Raw genomic sequence first — 19582 nt, 5'->3', positions numbered from 1 at the left:
GGAAGTCCAGTAAGCAGTGAACAGGCAAAGTGAGAGAGGGAGAGAGGGTGGGGGGCAGGGAGGGGTGGTAGGGAGCAAGGGGTGGGGTGAAGGAGGAGTGTTTTCTTTTTTTTTCTCTGTATCACCAACCCTCATATATACACATGCGCGCACACACACACACACACACACACACAGTGACCAATTCCTGAATCAGAACAGCATAAACTACAGGATCTGACCACGATCAGAGAGGAGGAGCTCCATCCACCTCTCCATCCCTGAAGCTGCATGTTCATTTTAAGTGGCAGAAAAGCCTAGAGCAAATAGAGAGAAAACTCAGAGGAGGACGTGAAGTGAGGTAAAGATAAAGGTGCGATAAAAACTAATAAACGTGGTACACAGCATAGAGGCGGAGGCTCCTCTCTTCCTCGCCTCCTTCCGACGGAGGCCTCTGCGTCGCTGCGGCTCCGGTCGGTGCCGAATCTCATACAGCACTTTTCTACAGCCATCTGCTGACTCGGCCGCGCTACTGCCGCGCGACCGCACACTCCCGACACAAACCAAACCAGATCTGAAGCTCAAAGCTTTCAGCCCTATAATCATGTGGTGGGATCCTTGAGATTCAAAATACACAAACCATACAGAACAGCTGTAATCCTGAGACATTTCAAGAGACAATCTCAGCATTTGTCACAGCGAGCGTAATAAACTGTTTTTCTGACTTATATTGGGGAAACAAAAAAAACTAAAAATCACAAATCCCCCAGAGAAAAAGAGTTCAAATATGACTCCTCACCTCTTCAGCACACAGTGAAAGCGTGAACAGAGGGCGCCCATGCAGCATGGACATTTTCATCTTCATGAATTTACAAGTAGAATCATGCAACCCATGTTTAATGAAAGGCCAGCAGGCTGAAAAGCTTGTGATTCATCATGTGAAGCAATATAGTGTTGTGAGTGTGCTTGAAACGTACACATTAAAGGAATATTTCAACACTGAAACAACTGAAACTACACACCCAAGCAATAAGATGGCACAATGACACCAAAAAGATAGATAACTGTCAAACTATTATGTAATATGTTCCACTACAGCATATCCAGGACATGTAAAATATCTGCATGGGTATGTTATTTATTTTTTAATGACCATCATCTACTGCTGCATTTAAAAACGAACTGTATTTGTAAGTTGACATAAAACTGTGAGGCATGTGCATTAAAGAAAAAGGTGTTCAAGATTGAGGTAGATTGTGTTTATTGGGAGCTAATCGTTCCCATACTAAAAGAATAATGAACAAGAATCAATTTACAGTAAGTGACCGGTAGCTTTAACAGCAGCAGCTGAACATACCACTGGAATCCTCCTCAATACTCAATAAGCGACAGAAGGCCAGGACACACCAAGGCAGTCTGAACTACTTTATCTTTGTATTCGGAATACGTACAGCCATATGTTACCTCCCAACCCAAACGGATACATGAATGTGTACAAAATTGACAACATGAAATTAAATCAGACTGATTTTATGGATTTAAATAAAAATAAAAAATAAATAAACCGGAGAAAAAGGAGAAAAAGCAGCAACAATGGTGCCGACAAACAAACAAGCCCGAGTGGCCTAAACAGTAATTAGAGTGATGGCAGTGTATGAATAGGAACATCAGTACATTAATCATTTCAGCCCTTTTTCTGACTCAAAATCCCTCAACAAACCATGATAAATTACAGCGGTGTGTACCGACGCTCCGAAGCCCCGTCTGACTGCATGTTGAACAAATTTCCCTCTCAGCTTTCCTCCTGGATCCGCAAATCTGCTCCCTGCTCTCTGTGTGAGGAGACGAGCGGCCGGCATGCCGCCGCGATACAGTATATTTCTTTGAAGAGGGGAGGGACCTCGGGAAGGTCTGGTTAGAGAGGCACGGGCAGCCGGTCATGTTTTTCGGACTGTTTTTCCTCCAGAATGCAAAGTAAACGGACATGAGGGCCCGAGATGAATTTCAACGACCGCGGGGCACGGCGCTTTCTTGTATTTTTTTATACAAACAACTCCAAATCTGAGGAAATGTTTGTATTCTTGACCAGTTTAAAAATTGAGGGCAGACAGCTCTTTTCTTCCCTTGGCCTGGAGAGGCGCAGATTGTTTGGCGCGCGAGGGTAAAACGTATTTCATAAGCTTTCAACCCTCCCAAAAAAATGGTACCACATCACAAGATAGAAAAAAAGGATCAAAACCAGGTTACCGGCTTTGGTTTCGAAGCGAAAGTGTACCACAGCATTCATAAGCAAGACAAGCAAACAAACTTAGTACTCTGCACTACAGAAAACCTCAGAAAATGTCAGTCACCAGTCACCTTCACTTAAACTAGAGCAGTCAAGCAACATGAAATTTCTTTATTAATTATACATTATTTCAACTTAAATTAACTAAAGCTTACGATAATGGCAGACCAGTGTAGAGAAAAGGCTCATATGGGGAGTGATGGGTAGATGATCTGGTTTGTTAAATAATATACCATGCAGACTCAGACAGAAATCACATGAAAATACTTTTTAGTGTACATTTGTATCTTTTGTCAATGTGAAACACTACAGCACAGCACACAGTGACACAACAAAATTTGTCCTCTGCATTTAACCATCCCCCTTGGTGAGCAGTGGGCAGCCATGACAGGTGCCCGGGGAGCAGTGTGTGGGGACGCTGCTTTGCTCAGTGGCACCTCACTGGCACCTTGGATCGAGATCGGGATTCAAATTGGCAACCTTCTGATTACGGAGCCGCTTCCTTAACCGCTAGGCCACCACTGCTCCATTTGTGGCATTTATCAGATGCCCTTACCCGTACTGAACACTTCTTTTGTTAAATATTTTGCTGATATTTTTCACCTAATGCGTTGTGTACCAGGCAGTATACCACAGTTTAGAAATCATTGCTCCTCTATGTTACTGTCTTACACGGCTTACCGAGCCTACATAAAAAATCAAATTGCTTTTATTGTCACATCATATGTGGAATATCTTTTGTGGAATTTCATGCATACACATGAAATTCGTTTGTGGAAAGATTCTCACGCAGGAATGGTGTTACAAAAACAATAAACATAAATGTATATAAATTATCTACATGCATAAATTGTCTATGCAACAACCGAATTGCCAGATATTATGCTCAATCTTTGACCCGCTGGTGTCCCTTTGGGTGACTTTGAATGTTCAGTGTTCCTTGGTGGGATCTCGTCACACCGTGTACCAACCTGCTATTTGTGGAAATCCTCACTACTTTACGTCCTGCCCACCATCTGAATTTCACACCTTGGCGTGACATCACATGAAATCAACCTATTGAGATTATAAATCCTGTGAACCACAGGGTTTATTGTTTCATAGGTTGTATCATCAGTTTTGTTCTATAATGTTAAAAATTTATGTCTACATTTTTGACTGCTAGTGTATTAACAGAAATGATTAATGCATTCGGTTTGGAAAATCATTAATGATCTAAAGCATGTGATTAATCTTTTTAGCCTTGATCATAAAATGGGCCAAAACATTCCAACAACAGCACACGCTAACAGTGCTACCAACCAGCTGGTGATACATGATGCATTTTGGTTACTGATAAGCACACCAGAGAATGTCTCCTCTGTCATTTCATATGCCTCACTTTTCAGTACAAGAAACTACAAGAGAAAGAATCCAGTCTGGAATTCTTAGCGGGATGATGTGATCAGTGTAAATGGTTCATTTGCTAAACAAAAATAATAAATGCATTAAGGTTACAAAATTCATTTCAATCATTAAAACATTAACAAAACAAAACAAAAAAAGACCTTTGTGTGCAGTGCTCAGATGGAGGGCTTACAAAAAAAAAAAAAAAATGCAAAATGAACAACCAAAGCTCTGTGACTCAGATGGCCAGGAGCAAGAGAGAGTAAACAAAACAACAACAACAACAACAAGATTAAAAACAACTTACCCTTAATGCTTCTCCGTCACAACTCATTTGTTGTCCTGGGATCTGACAAAAGAAAACACACACATTAGTCATCAATCGCCCCTTTAGATATGTGCAAACATTGTTTTTGCTGCGATGAAGACAGAGCAAGTATTGAGCTAATGAAGGGGGTCGACGAGGGGGGGGGGTGGAACGCTGTTAATTTTGTTAACGCCGAAACGAGCAAACTAAAGACGAACAATTAGGAGATTAGGTCCAGAAACGCTCGGAAGGCCTCTTGATGTGTCGCCAGTCATGATGCAGATCTCGTGGCCTGCCAGAGCCTCCCCTCTAATGCACTTGTTGGAGTGTTAATCTCAGAATCAAGATCTGTACATAAAATCTGTTGCCTCTGAGTTTGGTGGTGTTAGCAGTTTCCCTCTCGAAAGCACAGTGCTGAAGGAAGTTGTTTCAAAGGGATTTTCCAGATTGGGTAAAACACACAATTGAATTTAAGCACTTAAACACTGATATATAAAACAAGTCAAGCTGAATTACAGAGTAAGAGGAGGGGGAGGTTTTGAACGAAAATCCACCAACAACAGTGCACCTCAACTTCTAAAATCAAACTGGCATCAGTGAAGGCCGATACCAACCAACAATTGTCCGTGTTTCTACCAACCTCGAGATCACATTGAGCTTGTGGATGTGGATTCTCAAGCAAGATTCTCATGGTCTCTGGACAGTAACAAGGAGCATACATCACTCTCTGGTTCCCATCAGATCTTGTGGTGACAGCCAACAAGCTGTTACGTAAAAGTCTAATTACAAGACTTTTAATTTATTAATGTCACTTGGAACTCTTGATCGACTACATTATTAATGACAAACAATTGATTGTTGATGAATCATTAACAACCCTATTTCCATCAGTTAGGCTGGACAGAGAGACATCATCAATACGCAAGGGTATGCAAAAAGAAAAAAGAGAACAGTGAGACTGAGCAAAATGAACTTTTACTAAATAAAATACATTATCCAAAGAGTCACGCCCATTGTTCTAACTGCTAGCCCCATAGGAGAGTGTGTCTCAAACTCACAATACAGTTGGTTGAGGGACATCAATACTGAACTTTGCTGCCATTTTGTATGTGAAATGTTCTATACCATTACAGCAACACCACAACTGTGGCACCAGCGGAGGTTAGAAGTAAGAAGGTCTCAGCTGCTGTCTGAGAACTGCACTGTGGTAATATCAGCTGCAGGCAGGTGAAGGCTGCTGGAGTGGTGAAGTTTCTCCACTGGCTCCAGGACACTCAGATAGCCAGTGAGCTGTGCTAAAGCCTCAGAAGGACACCACTGTCCTGCAGGCGACTCTGGCCACCTCACAGAGGCACGAAAAGCCGCTGCAGCAGTATGACTGTTCAACTCTTCTTCCAACAGAATCTGGAGCACAGCTAAGTCATAATGGATGGCTAACTGTTTTAGTAGTAATATTGACTGTTTTTTTAGAACATCTGAAAAAGGACAGTGTGGACTAGGCAAAAGCACAAGATCAGTAGATGGTGTTTTATTCACGACTGTAAATACCAATATGGTATTTGCTTTTCCCTCAATCTTACTGGGAGTAAATAGTTTAGGAAATGTCAGCAGCTTCTCAGCCATACACTACTCTGGGCTTAAAAGGCGGTGTTAGAGAGAGAAGTGAGGGAACTCCGAGTGAGAGGTCGGCCCAGTAATGATGCTCTCAAGAAGAAAATCAAGAGGAAAGGCAACAATGGGAACACAAATAGCACTCCACAGAATGAAAGGACACCAGGGCCCTCCACAAGAGTGATTTTTATTTTATTTTTCTCCCCCGACAAGCAAGTTTCATCTCCTCTCCTCTCATCTCCTCTCCCACACACCGAGTACATGAGACATATGGATTGTAATACACCCTGACATGGCACCATTGTTTGTGCTACAATCTAAGAGACAGAAGTAGTCAGCAGAAACTCAACTATAGATCAGGGAGCAGCAGATCCTGTCTTGCGAACACTATACATCTTGGCCATACAGGAGGAAAAAGCTTTAAAAAAAGTCAATAAGAGGCACACTGCTGACTCCAGCTGAAAGAACATGGCGGTGGAGAATAAGTATATTAAGCTGACGCAGAGAAGTGTAGCTCATGTGGACGAGTGTGATACAGTAAAGGTGAAAAAAAAGACAATGGCAACATATGTTGCGCCATAGTCAGTTCCATTGATACAAATAAATAAAAAAAATTGTGGTAGTCTATTTACAAACTGGCACTAAGTACAGCACTAAGCAGGAAGCATGGGGCTTGTTCACTTGTGTAAGGTAAGAGACCCTTGCATAAAGAGATAGAATGAGAAAGAACTGCTTGGTTCATTGTCTGTACCTTGTTGGTGTTACATCAATCACATAATGTTTTTATTAATTTAATGGAGTAGGAGGAGCCTGATGATCAATGATTGACAGCTCTCATATGGTACTTCCTTATTCCGGATTATTGAAATACGTCACATGCACAAACTCCATTAAAGATCTAGCTTCTTTCTTGTGTGTTTATGTAATTCCTGAGGACACCTTTGACCATACACTAGTGATCACGTAGCACTGCACTTAACACCAGTTTGAAAATACTGTCAGCAAATTCAAAAGCATGCTCTAATGAGTATAATGTGTCTAGAAAAAATTACAATTTCAAAGACTATTTTTCCAGAATGCATGGCAATTGAAAAGTTCATGGGTGTATATAGGGTGAAGAAAGCTTAAAGACAACCTCTGATGTTAAAACACCAATAAAGAAGCAATAAAAACGATGCCTGTGGGTCTGAGCTAAAGGAATGTGTGCTGATTTTTTCAATTAGTGCTGCTGATGCGAGATTCTAAAAAAACTTAAAAGTGTATTTTTTTTCTCCAAAAGGCAGCGCTTAGGGGAGGGTGATCATTTATGTGCTACTTAGAAACATCACAAGTGAGTGGGAGCGTAAAGGGTGGATAGCTGGAGAGAGGTGGAGGGGGTGCTGCAGAGCTGACCAAGCAGAAATTCCCCATGCAGCAGGGTGGTGGAGGCAGAGCGTTCGCAGCACTCAGCTTATGAGAGAGAGGAGAGAAGAGGAGAGTCTGCCAGATCTGAGCCTTTTAAGACTGCTCATCAATATTAGAATATCTGGGCCAGTATGGCTGGAGGTGTGCAGTCGAAACTGGATTTTCTATTTTTTACAACCCACTCCCCTTTTTTACTTCAGGTTTTGGCAGTGTTGGAGGGAACTTTATAGCATCGGAATTCTTTATAGGTGCCACTCAGAAAAATAAGGCTGAAGCTAAAATTAGTAATGTTGTCTCAACTTGTAAGCAAAATGTCTGAATATTAACAGGGTCCCCTTTTCCATGACTGGAAAAGGTAAAAACAATGAGGAATGCAAAAGGAGGAATGCAAATAATGAACATGCTATATAGAAAAAGTAAAGACTTAAAAAGACGTAAAAGTTAAAGTAAATCTCATCGTGTATTGCTTCATTTTATTTGCTAGTATTTAAAAGTGAGACCAAATATTTAATTATTTAAATATTTTTGGTCCATTTTACAATCAATTTTTTTTAAAAGTGAAATGCCAGTCAGTTGCTGTGGTGCTGTGACGGAATTAGGATTTTCTGATTTATATGTGTTTAATATTTATCTTCAGAAACCATCAGAAATATTTATATTGAATGTAATTTTTATATTGAATGAATGTAATTCAATAGTTTATATATATATACACACACACACACACACACACACACACACACATACATACATATATAACATTGGTAGGCTAAATATATTAATTTATTATTTCTTCAGGTCAATAAAAATAATAAAAAGAATCCAACAAAACTTCCTCATGTCTGTTAAGACATTGGTGCATGTGGCTTTACAGACTCTGCTCACAAAACAGGAGGACCAGATGGGTTGAGCCAACAGCAGCCTCATCCTCTGCCACAGCCCTGCAGAGTATACTTTATAGTGACAGTCAGAGCAGTGAAATACCAATAGAGAATACATCAGGTTCTCAATTATTGGATTATCTCGATGTGATATCATTACCGCCGAACATTCACTCCAATCATTGATTGCATTTTTCAATTTATTTCACGATTAATGCAAGTAGCCTGACTGAACAATCTTCTGATGAGTTTGGTAGGCAGTCAATATATTCTTGTGGCCCCCGTGCGAGCAATCGGTGTGTTTCGTAGCACGGGCAAAGCATTTTTCATCCTCTCCAACTCATACCTCTCAATTATTCTAAGGAGCTACCAATCTCATCTTGTGGATAGATAGGCACTGCAAATGTGAATTACAATTCTAAATGCAAATACACTGGAGTGAATTATATTTTATGGCAGGTCACAGACAGCCAGGAGTAGATTGGTCCGAGGAACAAAATCCTGACAGGTAATAGACTCCCGCTAGTTGTTCACAAGAATGGAGGTACATTAGTCTTTGTTGCCAGGAAAGCTTTGTCCAAATGTATAAGATTGAACTAAACGTTTATTCAATTTAGATATTTTATTAAATGCAATCACTACCCATTCATGCTAATTGTTCATGTTGTAAATGACTGTTTTAGTTTGGAAATGGCTGTTAATGAATGGGAAATCTGCATAAATGTAGAAAAGTCCATTATTGGCAAATGAATGCTGTGTTCACTAATGCAAGTCTTTCGCAAAGGTTAATTGATTATTAGAAAACCCTTTTGCAATTATCTAAAAACAGCTGCACTGATTAAAGAAGCAATAAAACTGGCCTTTTTCAGACTAGTTGAGTCTTAAGTGAAAGTGATTGTTTTTAAGTATTGACTATATCATTTTTGTCAATGACTTTCATATTTGTGTTATAATATTTTTTTTAATTTTTTTTATAATATAAGTTTTGGCATAAACTAAGTAACACTTAACCTTTGAATATATTCCCTTGTTAAGTTAGGTATGGCTAGTCATGGATAGAGACCGATGTTTGAATGCTGTCCATTGTGATGAGGCCCACTTAATTGATGACTACAGATGCTAATTACAATGGTAAATCATTTATGAAGCAGCATGCAAATGACAGGGAGCGACACACAAAGGCTGCGATAAAGGTCCCCCTAACAAATGATCACAGATAAATTATCTCTCTTCTCTTTCTCAGACACATGCCGTGATGTTAACTGACTAGATGTCAGACGTCTGAGTTTTTTTTACCCCAAAGATGAGCCATAGGTAAAATGGTCAATGGTATCAAACGGAAGTGGATAACGATAAATGATTCAGCAGGACAAAAAATGCAAAAATTGATCCAGAGCCCTGTCGTATATAAATAAATGATCTGGAGGCAGCGTTAGTCAAATAGCTAGCTGCTACGTGATTAATCCAGCCTTGCGAAGCACTCTTTGATTCTTATCAGTCAAGATCATATCACTTGGCCTCTTTCACTCTCTCCGAAGTGTAGATTCTTCTTCCACTGAGGGGCTTTAGAGACACAGCCAGCGGACCCTGGCACGCGTCCGGGCCATAACTCAAGCACGGAAGAAGGCTTTTGGAGGGAGGGGGCTGTCATGGAGCAACTGCACGCCTTCTGGATTTATGCTCGCATTTCTCAATTAATTATCCCATTTTCTTAAACAGCCTAATAGGAATGGCTTGTGCCAAACTTTTAAAATAATTAGCATGGCACAGTCCCATTTCAGTAAGAATCTGAAAGGCATTAGCTTTTCAAGCCAGAGTGGACAAGCACTCGATTTCCTGTTGTCTGTTCAGAGCCTTTAAGGCTGCACGAGTAGCTGCTGAGTGGTGCTTTTAGGCTGGGCTCTTTGACAATTCCTGAGAAGCAACGTTCACATTCAAATGCACGCAGATTAAAAAGTTACTGGCTTAATGGGCCTGTATATTATTTTATTTAAGCTCACAGCCCCACCAGCCAGTTTCTAATACTGCTGTAATTGATATTTAATAAAGAGCAACACATTAAAGATGGCTAATGAACGGTTTTGCTTCTGTAGACTGGGTGGAAAACAATAATAATAAAAAGAAGTTACAAAACCAGAACTCCAAACCCAAATGTTAATGAGCGGCGCTTAGATAAGCCTGTATAATCACATCTCTAAAAGAAGTAAATTAATGTTCCACATATGAGTGAACCTAACTCAATTGAAAATAAACAATTCATTAGCAAATGACATTTCACTCATTGACTGCAACACACTGCCATAATTGAATGATCTCCTATCTCAGACACAGGCCACTGAAAACGCTGACAAAGGTGGCTTTGTGAGCGCTCAATAATGTGGAAAGCTATCAATCGTGCGAGACTGAAGGTGACAACATTGGATCAGGTGGGTCAAGGAATCCCTTTCAAGTTTGCTCATCTGAAATCACTGCAGTGCTTCCAGTTCATCACACCGCATGTTGTTTAGGTTAAATAAACATTTTTGCATTCCGCACTTGTGAAGTGATAAACACATTTCTGTGAAAGAGGACTTCACAGTGGGATGGTGCATTAGAACTTACATCATTAGCCATTTCTGTGATTTAAAAGCTCATACCAACACACATGTGATCAGTTACCAACACTGAATGCAATATGCTTTCCTGGAAGAGGGCATTTCATAGCACTCATTTATTCATTACGTCCATAGGAACCTTCTAAGTGCACCCAGGGCTTTTGAGGCTGAGCAATGAACTGCATCTCCAGTCACATAAGATCAGCATCACTCAGTAATTCTGCTGGATGGCCATCATCTATGCAGCACTTCCAAGTCTTCTGAAATACATTATGGCTCCTCTGACATTCTAAAAGCCATGTGAGATTTGCATATCCTTGGTAATGATTCACTTTAAAAACAGCGGCATCTGTGATGTATACAACACCCAGAGAGAATTCCAATAAAGGTGCGTGCCACCAGTGCTCCAAGTAAATGAGCTTGTGCCATGGGAGGTCCATGCAATCGAGCTCATGCAGGTGAAGGGGACATTTAAAAGTTGGTGCAAGGCCCAATATGGTGTTTCAGAGGCATTTCTGTTCAGTCCACAAATCTGCAATTTGACTTTTCAACGAGATAAAAACGCCTCATGAAATTGTATAAAATCACATATTGAGTGAACACTGTCATAGATTTCCCATGGATAGTAAAAAACACCATAGAAACCTATTATTTGTTTAAAGAGTGTAATTATACAGATCCTACATTGTCAATGCGCACATTTTTCTTTTTCATTTCTAGTACCGGTTAAATAATTGTGTACTTCAAATAAAAGCAGGTTTCTTTAGAATTTGTGGAAGTGCTCAAGGTTTTAATTAAGGGCTACTGAAAGTGCATCTTGCTGTGAAAATATATACAAATAGTTTAAGTAATCAAGAACAGTATAGTAATTATACATCAGTTCGCAGTTTGAAGACATTTCAAGAAGAAGCAGAGAGGAGCCGCATCGCATGTTCTGATAACAGGGGTATGTGTTTTAGAAAATGCATTAGTTAGTACAGGATTCAGCAAAGTAAATGCTGAATGAGCTTCAAGGCAGTTATATGAGCAGAACAATAAACCTTCGCCTATGAACCAGAAGACCCAGGTTCAAATCCCACTTACTACCATGGTGTTAACCCTGAGTTGCATCAGAGGGACTGTCCCTGTAACTACTGGTTGCAAGTCGCTCTGGATAATAGCATCTGATAAATGGCGTAAATGTAAATGTAAATGATTAGACATTATTAATGCTAGAGATTTAATCCGCTTCCACAGTAGAACCTTTACAGAATAAAGAGCAAAAGCAACATTTGAGCAAGTGTTCCCCATGCCAGTCTAGACACTTTCCTAGCGCCATAAGTACAGATATGCGTTCATATTATCATGCGTTTCCTGACTAGTACTCTAAGTGCCAAAAACTTACTGTGTAGTGCATAAGGACCTGAAACTAATCTTAGTCGCTGTCAGAAAAAGTAAAATAATACCTTGACAATAAACCTTGATGAAAACATGTAGTACAAAAATGAACAGTGCATTTTAGATTTGGAAATAAGGACACTGTGTGTGGAAGAACAATATTGGCTTATGCTGTCCTTTCCAGGGGTTAACTGTCAATTAAAGTTTTTTCCACCAAAAATGTTATGTTTATGTTACATAAAACATGTTAGAAAGCCTATGTGCCCTATTGATTTTATCGCCATTAATAACTGGACTGCTTGCTATGTATAGAGACATGTTCAGAATTACTCTGGGAACAGGAGGGCTTCTCCTTCTTCTTCTTCTTCTTCTCACAAACACATAACAAACATGATCGACAATACACACAGACACACAATGCCTCGAGCAAGTGCAGTGCTCCATGCAACACTGCTGCATCCATCTGATGAGCCTCAGAGCGACCAGATGAAGCCTGGCGTCATGCCTGAGAAAGAGAAATCAAGAAGCATTCACTCTTTTTGTTTTTCTGCCCCCACCCTACTAATCTTAGAAGCTCTGGCTAAGAGAAACCACTGTAAAAGACTCAATTTTCTTTTAAAGGTCAAATATCCAGTCACCACTGAAGAGACTAATTAAGTGGCCTTCAAACCCTTCAGAGTCGGCCTGAATAGATAATAGACATTATTTGGTATGGGAGCTGAAAAGATTGCTGCCTCGTTTGCATGCAGCCACACCACCGCTAAAATGTCTCCGTTCTGGAGTAGCTGATGGTACGCTAACTTCACACTCCACACCACCGCCCAAGATAAGGGGAAACAGGTGAAAACGACCTTAAATATGCACACTCATGACATACAGCGGGAGCCAAAGCTTTCATTAACCTGGGATGTCACAGCAAAGGGAGGAACTGCGGTGACTGTGACACTAAGGTGAGCAGAAGGTAAATAAAGTGAATAATGACAACCAGCCTCCAATAAAGATTCAATGGCAGAGGCCATTTTGATTCATAAGATGAGACAGGCCATGCATGTTTAGTTCAGCACAACATGAACAACTACACATAATTTTGTTTTAAGATACTATCCAGAGTGCTGTCAGTATCCAACAGAGCTGCTCCATTCTGGCACCAACAATAATCACGGTTTTGGCCAAAATTGAAATTACAATTATCTTAAACGAACAACCCGCCTTTATTGAACATAGTTTTGAAGGTATAACAGAACTTTCTGTAAATAGAACCTTTAAAAGTAACATCAATAGAAAATGTGTAAAACCAGAAATAAATAAGCCACAATCATAATGCAATTAAAATCCAATTAATCTACCAGCCCTATTGAACAAACATAATGAAAAAAATTGCTGCATTAGTAAGGTTCAGTCCAGTAAGGTTCCCCTTACTGCAGCATTTTAGGATATGTGGCAATTAACCAGGTTACTAAACCGTGTTCATAACACTGGATAGCATTGTGGTAACGTTGGCATGAAAATGGAGCACCATGACCAATTTGTACGTCACTCGATTCACCCCACCCAACCTTTCCTTCCCCTCAGCCTCTTGCCCTTTTCCGAGTCTTTCCAGCCGGTTCACCCTGCCATTTGAATGTCCAAAGGGGACTCCTCTTCAGCATTGGGGTGCGCTTCTCTCCCAAGGCCGTAGGGGCTCAATTAACAGCAGAACAATGGCCTCACTTCTGCTTCTCCCAGCAAACCTGCCAGACATGGAGCTGGTCCTCTTTAATCTCTACTGGCTGTCCTGGCATTTTCGGCGAGCCCAGTCGTAGGAGCCACGCACACATCTCTGGAGACCGCACTGGGCTCGGAGACAATTACACACAAGATCTACATAGCCCCACAAATGCAGTGCTGAAGGCCCAGGGATTTGTGAGCCATATTCCCAGAGCCGTAACGTGGTAAATCTAGATTTGTATCGACTGCTATAAAACACAGGCCACATTGCGGCAATGCAAATTTTTCTTTTTTTCTTCTAAATCTAATGAGATGGAGACAGTCATAAAAGAGCAGCTTGAATTGGTTTTGAATGCCGGCAATAATGCTGAGTCCTCCTGCCGTCATGCAAAAATGGGCGTGGGGGGGGCAGTGCTTCTCCCCTCCACCCCAGTGTTCAATTCTTCTCGGTGACACTCGGATCATAAAACACACCGCAAAAAACAATTGCGGTTCATTATAGGGGCTATCTGCTGATGCAGGTTATTGTGTGAGGGCTATCAGTTTCCCCCCGACGTCTCCGCTCAGAGATGATGTCATAAAGATGGGGGGGATTGGGGGGGGAAAGGCTGCAGCGGAACGGAGAGATAGCTGTCAACCGCGGCCCTGTTATTATTTTTTAAAAAAGCGCTCACAGCAGGTAGTTCCAGCGTGCCAAAAAATAAATAAAAAACCGAGGAGGAAACATGCTGCTTCGAGTTCTAAATAAAAGCCCCCGCTGCTCGTCGCTCGTCACCGCTATTAAAGTATTAGCGTAATTACTTTTAATAGCGCAGACTTCACACCTTCACACCTCATACAATGGCAGAGAAGGAAAGGGGGGGTTTATGAGGAATGTCGGCACGCTTGACTCCTGCGATTTGCCTGCAAAGTGACAGGCTAAGTCAGGGGGTGGTGTCAGAGGATCACTGTTTGCAGATTTATCGAGCGTCACCCCCTGTAAACCCACCGGAGGCTGGGGACACGCGTCCCATCAGGACTCGGTCATACATTTTATCCATATCATTTAGCAGCGTGCCATCACCTATAAAGAGTGTCTCCGTGAAGGGAAAAAAAAAAAAAAACAGTCGGGCCACATCCATCCTCATTCACCGGTAATGACAATTTTCATCTCCACGCCTTGCTTTCTTTAATGTTTCCCCGTCATAAATTCCTTAACCATACGAGAACTCCTGAAGCGGCATAAACCTAACACGAGGGGAGATTTCCTTTGCATGTGACCCTAATTATGAATCTGAAATTACTGCCCTATTCTTGCTTGTGCATATCCAATAATACCAGGCCTAATATCCCATAAAACGAACTCGCCATGGATCACGGTTGCCGGCTCGGTCTCTCTCCCTTTCATCCCGGCTCCCGCACCCGATGCAAGCCATCCTGTCTTTTATTTAATAAGTCAATATACCATTTGTATGACAGTGGACATTTCTGACACAAATTATGTTCGGGACGGGATGGAGCGCTCCTCTGCAATTCTTTATTGATTGTAGCAGCTCGTAAAAAAAAAAGAGAGAATGGGAAGGGGTGAAAGAGAGAAGGGAATAAAGAGGTGGAGGAGAGGAGTGGGTTTGCTGACTGGGGACTATTTTCTTGGGCAGGATAATAAAAATGCTACTTCAGGACTTAGAAGGTTAAGTTCTAATGAGTATTTTGGATTGCCCGTGCTGATTTAATGACCTCATAAAGGAAAGCTCTGCTTGGCTAATGGAGGCGAGCTGAAAAATACACGCAGCACTTCTGAGTGTGTTGTTTGTTCCAAGAAAAAAAAAAAAAAAAAAAAACACCACAAGACCTCTAAAACATTTTGGGTTATAAACAGTTCTGCTGTGTTGCTGATATTTTCCACCTTAATTATTAAGCAAAAGTATCACATTTTGACCATGCAGCGCATTTAGTCATATATTGGTTTTGTCACCATTTACTCGGTGATTGATGGATGATAAACCCACTTTCAAGCTAGTGACGTCTCTGAAAGAAATGAAGTTCATTACGGGAAATTGGGCCCCTCCAGCACGCAATGTGCTAATGCATTTCTGCGGGGAAAGCTAAGTGTGTGATCGGCCTGGGAAATTCAGGGGCGTCAGCCGCTGACGAGGCGGTCATTACGTCTCAAATGCACGAGCTGCGGTGCCGCGGCTCGCAGGGCTCACCCGCACACTCATCAAATCAGCTCGCCCTCCTGCCCTCCGTCCAAAATGACTACCGGCAAGAATCCACGCTTACCATGCCACACGATTCTGCTTGCTAGTGGGCTCATTTCTCTCGAATAAGGGGCACCGGTCGTTTGATCCCAAGCTTATTTGCATACAACGGGCTGGGTGGGAAGGAACAAAACCCTCTGTTTTAAAAATCGATTGAGTGGAGACTGCACCTTGATTAGAAGGCGGAAACGGTTGCGTGGCCTGAAAGTACCCGGCTTTTCCAAAAAACATGCCTGGGGGTGAGTCAAAAAAAAAAAAAAAAGTAACTGTACACTGTGTGTTCGATTACACACACTGCAAGTTCAACAAATTAAAAATCCTGTGATGCTAATTCCATGATACCAGTATTAAATCTGCTAATTCACATGTAATATATTACATGTTATTTATGATGTGACACTATTACAGCTAGGTGCTGAACGTCGGTACAGACAGAAATGATCTATTGGTGCCAAATTCCGAAATAGTGATGTGGCACAAGCATGCGGAAAATGCAATGCTGAGAAAACATAAGGATGCAGGGATCAAAATTGAGAGTTAAAATTTCACCTGTTTGTGTGAAATCATTATGCTAATATTCTTTTGCATCCTTTAGCAATGCAAAGCTGTAATTAACACTGTCAGAGAACGTTCCAAGACCTCATCACATGTACTCTGTTACTCACTGTAATACTGCAAATACTGAAGTTTTATTATAAGTTCACAATAAGTTGCTCGATACCTTGTTCACAGGCAAGGTGGTGTTTTAAACAGCTTTTATCCATAAAAATATTTGGTTGCTGAACTTGATTTTAAAACACAATTGGTACCAAACAACAAGGCATTTCTTTCATCAAAAAACAATACCCAGCCATACAGACCGTTTGTGTTATCTCTATATCTGGCAGATAAGCTAAATATGACAGGTGGAGAAACTATTACATAAAAAGATTTCACTTTGTCATAGTAAGATTATTATTATCTCTTTTTCATTTTTTGCTACAGATAAACAGAGCCTGCAGCTCCTTTTTTATTTCACAATATACACTATAATAATAAAGAAGTCTATCTTATCTGGAACATCGGTGAAGCTGAGGAACAGCCATGTTGCCCCTAGAAACTCAAGTCACTGAGAAATGTCAATGCCGGCATGAGAAATTCAGCTGGAGAGTTTTGAGAGGTGTCTGCAGATATAGAACATTCTCTTAGAAGACCAGCAGATAGAAGATCAATATTCCTACACAACTTCCTTGTGATTAATTTTTAATGGCCGGGGGAACTGCTACCTTCTAAAATGTAAATGGCTTTAATGTTAAATGCAAAGGGACGGACAGGCTGATCAATCACTCCGGCACTCCTTTCCACGGATGGTGCCGGTGGTGGCCGGCAGACGCAGCCCGGTGACATCTCTTTCCTCCTCCACTCTTGAGAGCCTCAAAGCGCTCTCTCACCACCACCACCCAAACCACCACCACCCACACATAGACAGGCCTCTGTAACTGGCCAAAAAAACACACGCCTCCTCCTCCTCCTCCTCCTCACAGCCAGTTCTGCTCTGAGGCCTTCAGGTGATGATGTGACTGACTGGGACGAGTGGGAGAATCGGGATGTGCACGTACACACATCATAGGCTGCTGACCAACAGTGTTGGACCATGTAATCACATTTTTCAAAACCACACACAGGATATAGCACACAGTATACAGTGTTTGGGGGGAAGGAGCAGGCATCTCAGTTCAGTTGCGCATGCTGAATTTGGAATTATTGTATGGCATAGGGAGGAAAAGCTCACTGAAAAGTTAAGCCAAAAGTTTCATTTTGGTGGTCAGCTGTAAATGACAATCAACATTTAATCAATACAGGACATTTAGGTAGTGTTTCATTATGTTGTATATATTTTTATAAAATTATATATTGCTATCGTTTGCATTACAAAAATCTTCTTGCTCCTCACAGAGGGAAAAGTAGTCTATTATCGTCAGATTAATTTCATCATGTAGATAATATGAGGATAAATATTGTGAAAATATTAACAATAAAAACATTAAAGGCTGAGGCTCTCAAGCGTTCATCTATGATTAACAACACAAAAGATTTTTGTACCACTAGTGTTAAAAAGCATTGCAGGCTGACAACAGGCAATTTTATTCCTATTATGTACATTATTTATTATTGACTGGAATCCACTGCCAATACTGCAGTCAAGCAGACAGAAAATAAGAATCTAAACTGTACAACACTGAGGATGTTAAGAATAATGACTACACTGCATTTAAACACACAGAAGCCACAAATATGAACAAGTCCAGACACCACCAGCAGTGCCACAGATTGAGAACCAAAGGAAATAACTCAGCTGACAATTTCAACTGGACAGCTGGCCTTTTCTTATACTTTGCTACACAAGATCAAGGTATTCTTATCAGAAAAATTATGCAAACATTTAACACACATTGTAGGGTGAAGGTGCATTCCAGGAACCTCAGAATAAACCCTGCTACCATTTCAACTGCAGAAAGCATGGGTAATCACTGTTTTTGTCTAGTAGATTACTGCATGACACTTTAATTTGATCAGATTCAAATAAACCTCTGACTCTAACTCAGTTACTTGGTTAAGTGTAACAGATCGCTCCAGTCTTTTTAATGTAAATTGCGGGCCCTGCCTTTTATTTAATTATGACTCTAAACATATAAAATATGCACCAAAACAAAAAGGCCTATAAAGATTTCTTACATAACATAATAAAGGAAATAGAACACTAACTGTGCTTTATGCTTTGTTTCTGCGACGTGCCGTGCACATCTGGTCACGAGGAGATCCAATTTGCGTGCATTTACATGACATTCACACCAAATCCTACAATTCATCACCCGCCCAGTTAGGCCTTACAGGTGAATCACTGACATGTTATGTACTGAGTCCCCTCTGCATCCGGGGAACATGATATATCTGCTGTCGGAGCTCAGTTAATGAAAACGGGCTACCTGTCCTTTAGAATTCACGCTGTTGGGCATAATTAGGTTCCAACTCTCCCACAGTTTAGTCATTCTGCTCCGAGTCGCATGCAACTTTGCAACACGATGGAGGAGGAGTGAGTGTTTGATTCGGACTCGTTCATAAGTAGTATTTATTTTCCTCGGCTTTGCCTTGTTTAAGGGATGTGATTCGAAAAAAAGAGGCTGGCGGAGGGAGGGAGGAGGGCCTCAGAAAAGGAGATGTGTTGCGAAACCAGGTTAGTCCGCACCCCTGACAATGCTTCTGTTAATTAATATAAATCTAAATAAAGCGCAGAGGAGCTATTCTAATGGGTTTCAGAGGGATATTGTGTTTATTCTGAGCACGGAGGACGCTAAGCCCCAGAGGGAAGCAGGTAAGCGTGATTATAGACAGAGACAGATGGATCACGGAAGAGACTCAGAAATTAGAGCGGGGGCCGGAGGAGACCGGAGTAAGAGGCTGCGCCTCCCGCAGAAGCTGCGGCAAGAAGGCCAGAGGCTGGTGGGCTTCCACCGACGAGCTCCAGAAACACGAGGGGGAGGATGCAGGCCCGTGGCATCCGCTACCATCCATTCATCAATTCACACTGGGGACACCGACGATGTGACAGACAAATATATTATGGTGTCAAATATCAAAGATCCTGTGCATAATTCCTCTCGAATTCTGCTTAAGTACAGGATGAATAATTTCCTGAGTGATGTGATTCCTTAAAGGAGCCCTCCTGCGGGACTGGTGGAGGTGGAAAATCGTGTGGTGCACCTGAGCCGTGTAACTATTTCCATTTTGCAAGCACGTACAGAAATGCTACCAATGTTAGTATATGTGGA

General features: G+C 41.3%; 1 protein-coding gene across 6 annotated transcripts in view; it reads right to left on the bottom strand.

Moving 5' to 3' along the window:
- The window catches only part of rbfox1 (RNA binding fox-1 homolog 1), a 197197-nt gene that overhangs the window by 125439 nt on the left and 52176 nt on the right, over positions 1 to 19582 (bottom strand). For all 6 annotated transcript variants that reach the window (XM_028985482.1, XM_028985485.1, XM_028985486.1 and 3 more), the window contains one exon: positions 3960 to 4001. In XM_028985482.1, coding sequence (XP_028841315.1) covers positions 3960 to 4001 — 42 coding nt within the window. The remainder of the gene's footprint in view (positions 1 to 3959; positions 4002 to 19582) is intronic.

This window comes from Denticeps clupeoides, chromosome 7, assembly GCF_900700375.1.
Source record: "Denticeps clupeoides chromosome 7, fDenClu1.1, whole genome shotgun sequence".
Classification (NCBI taxonomy): Eukaryota; Metazoa; Chordata; class Actinopteri; order Clupeiformes; family Denticipitidae; genus Denticeps; species Denticeps clupeoides.
This window is presented reverse-complemented; position numbering and strand designations above follow the sequence as displayed.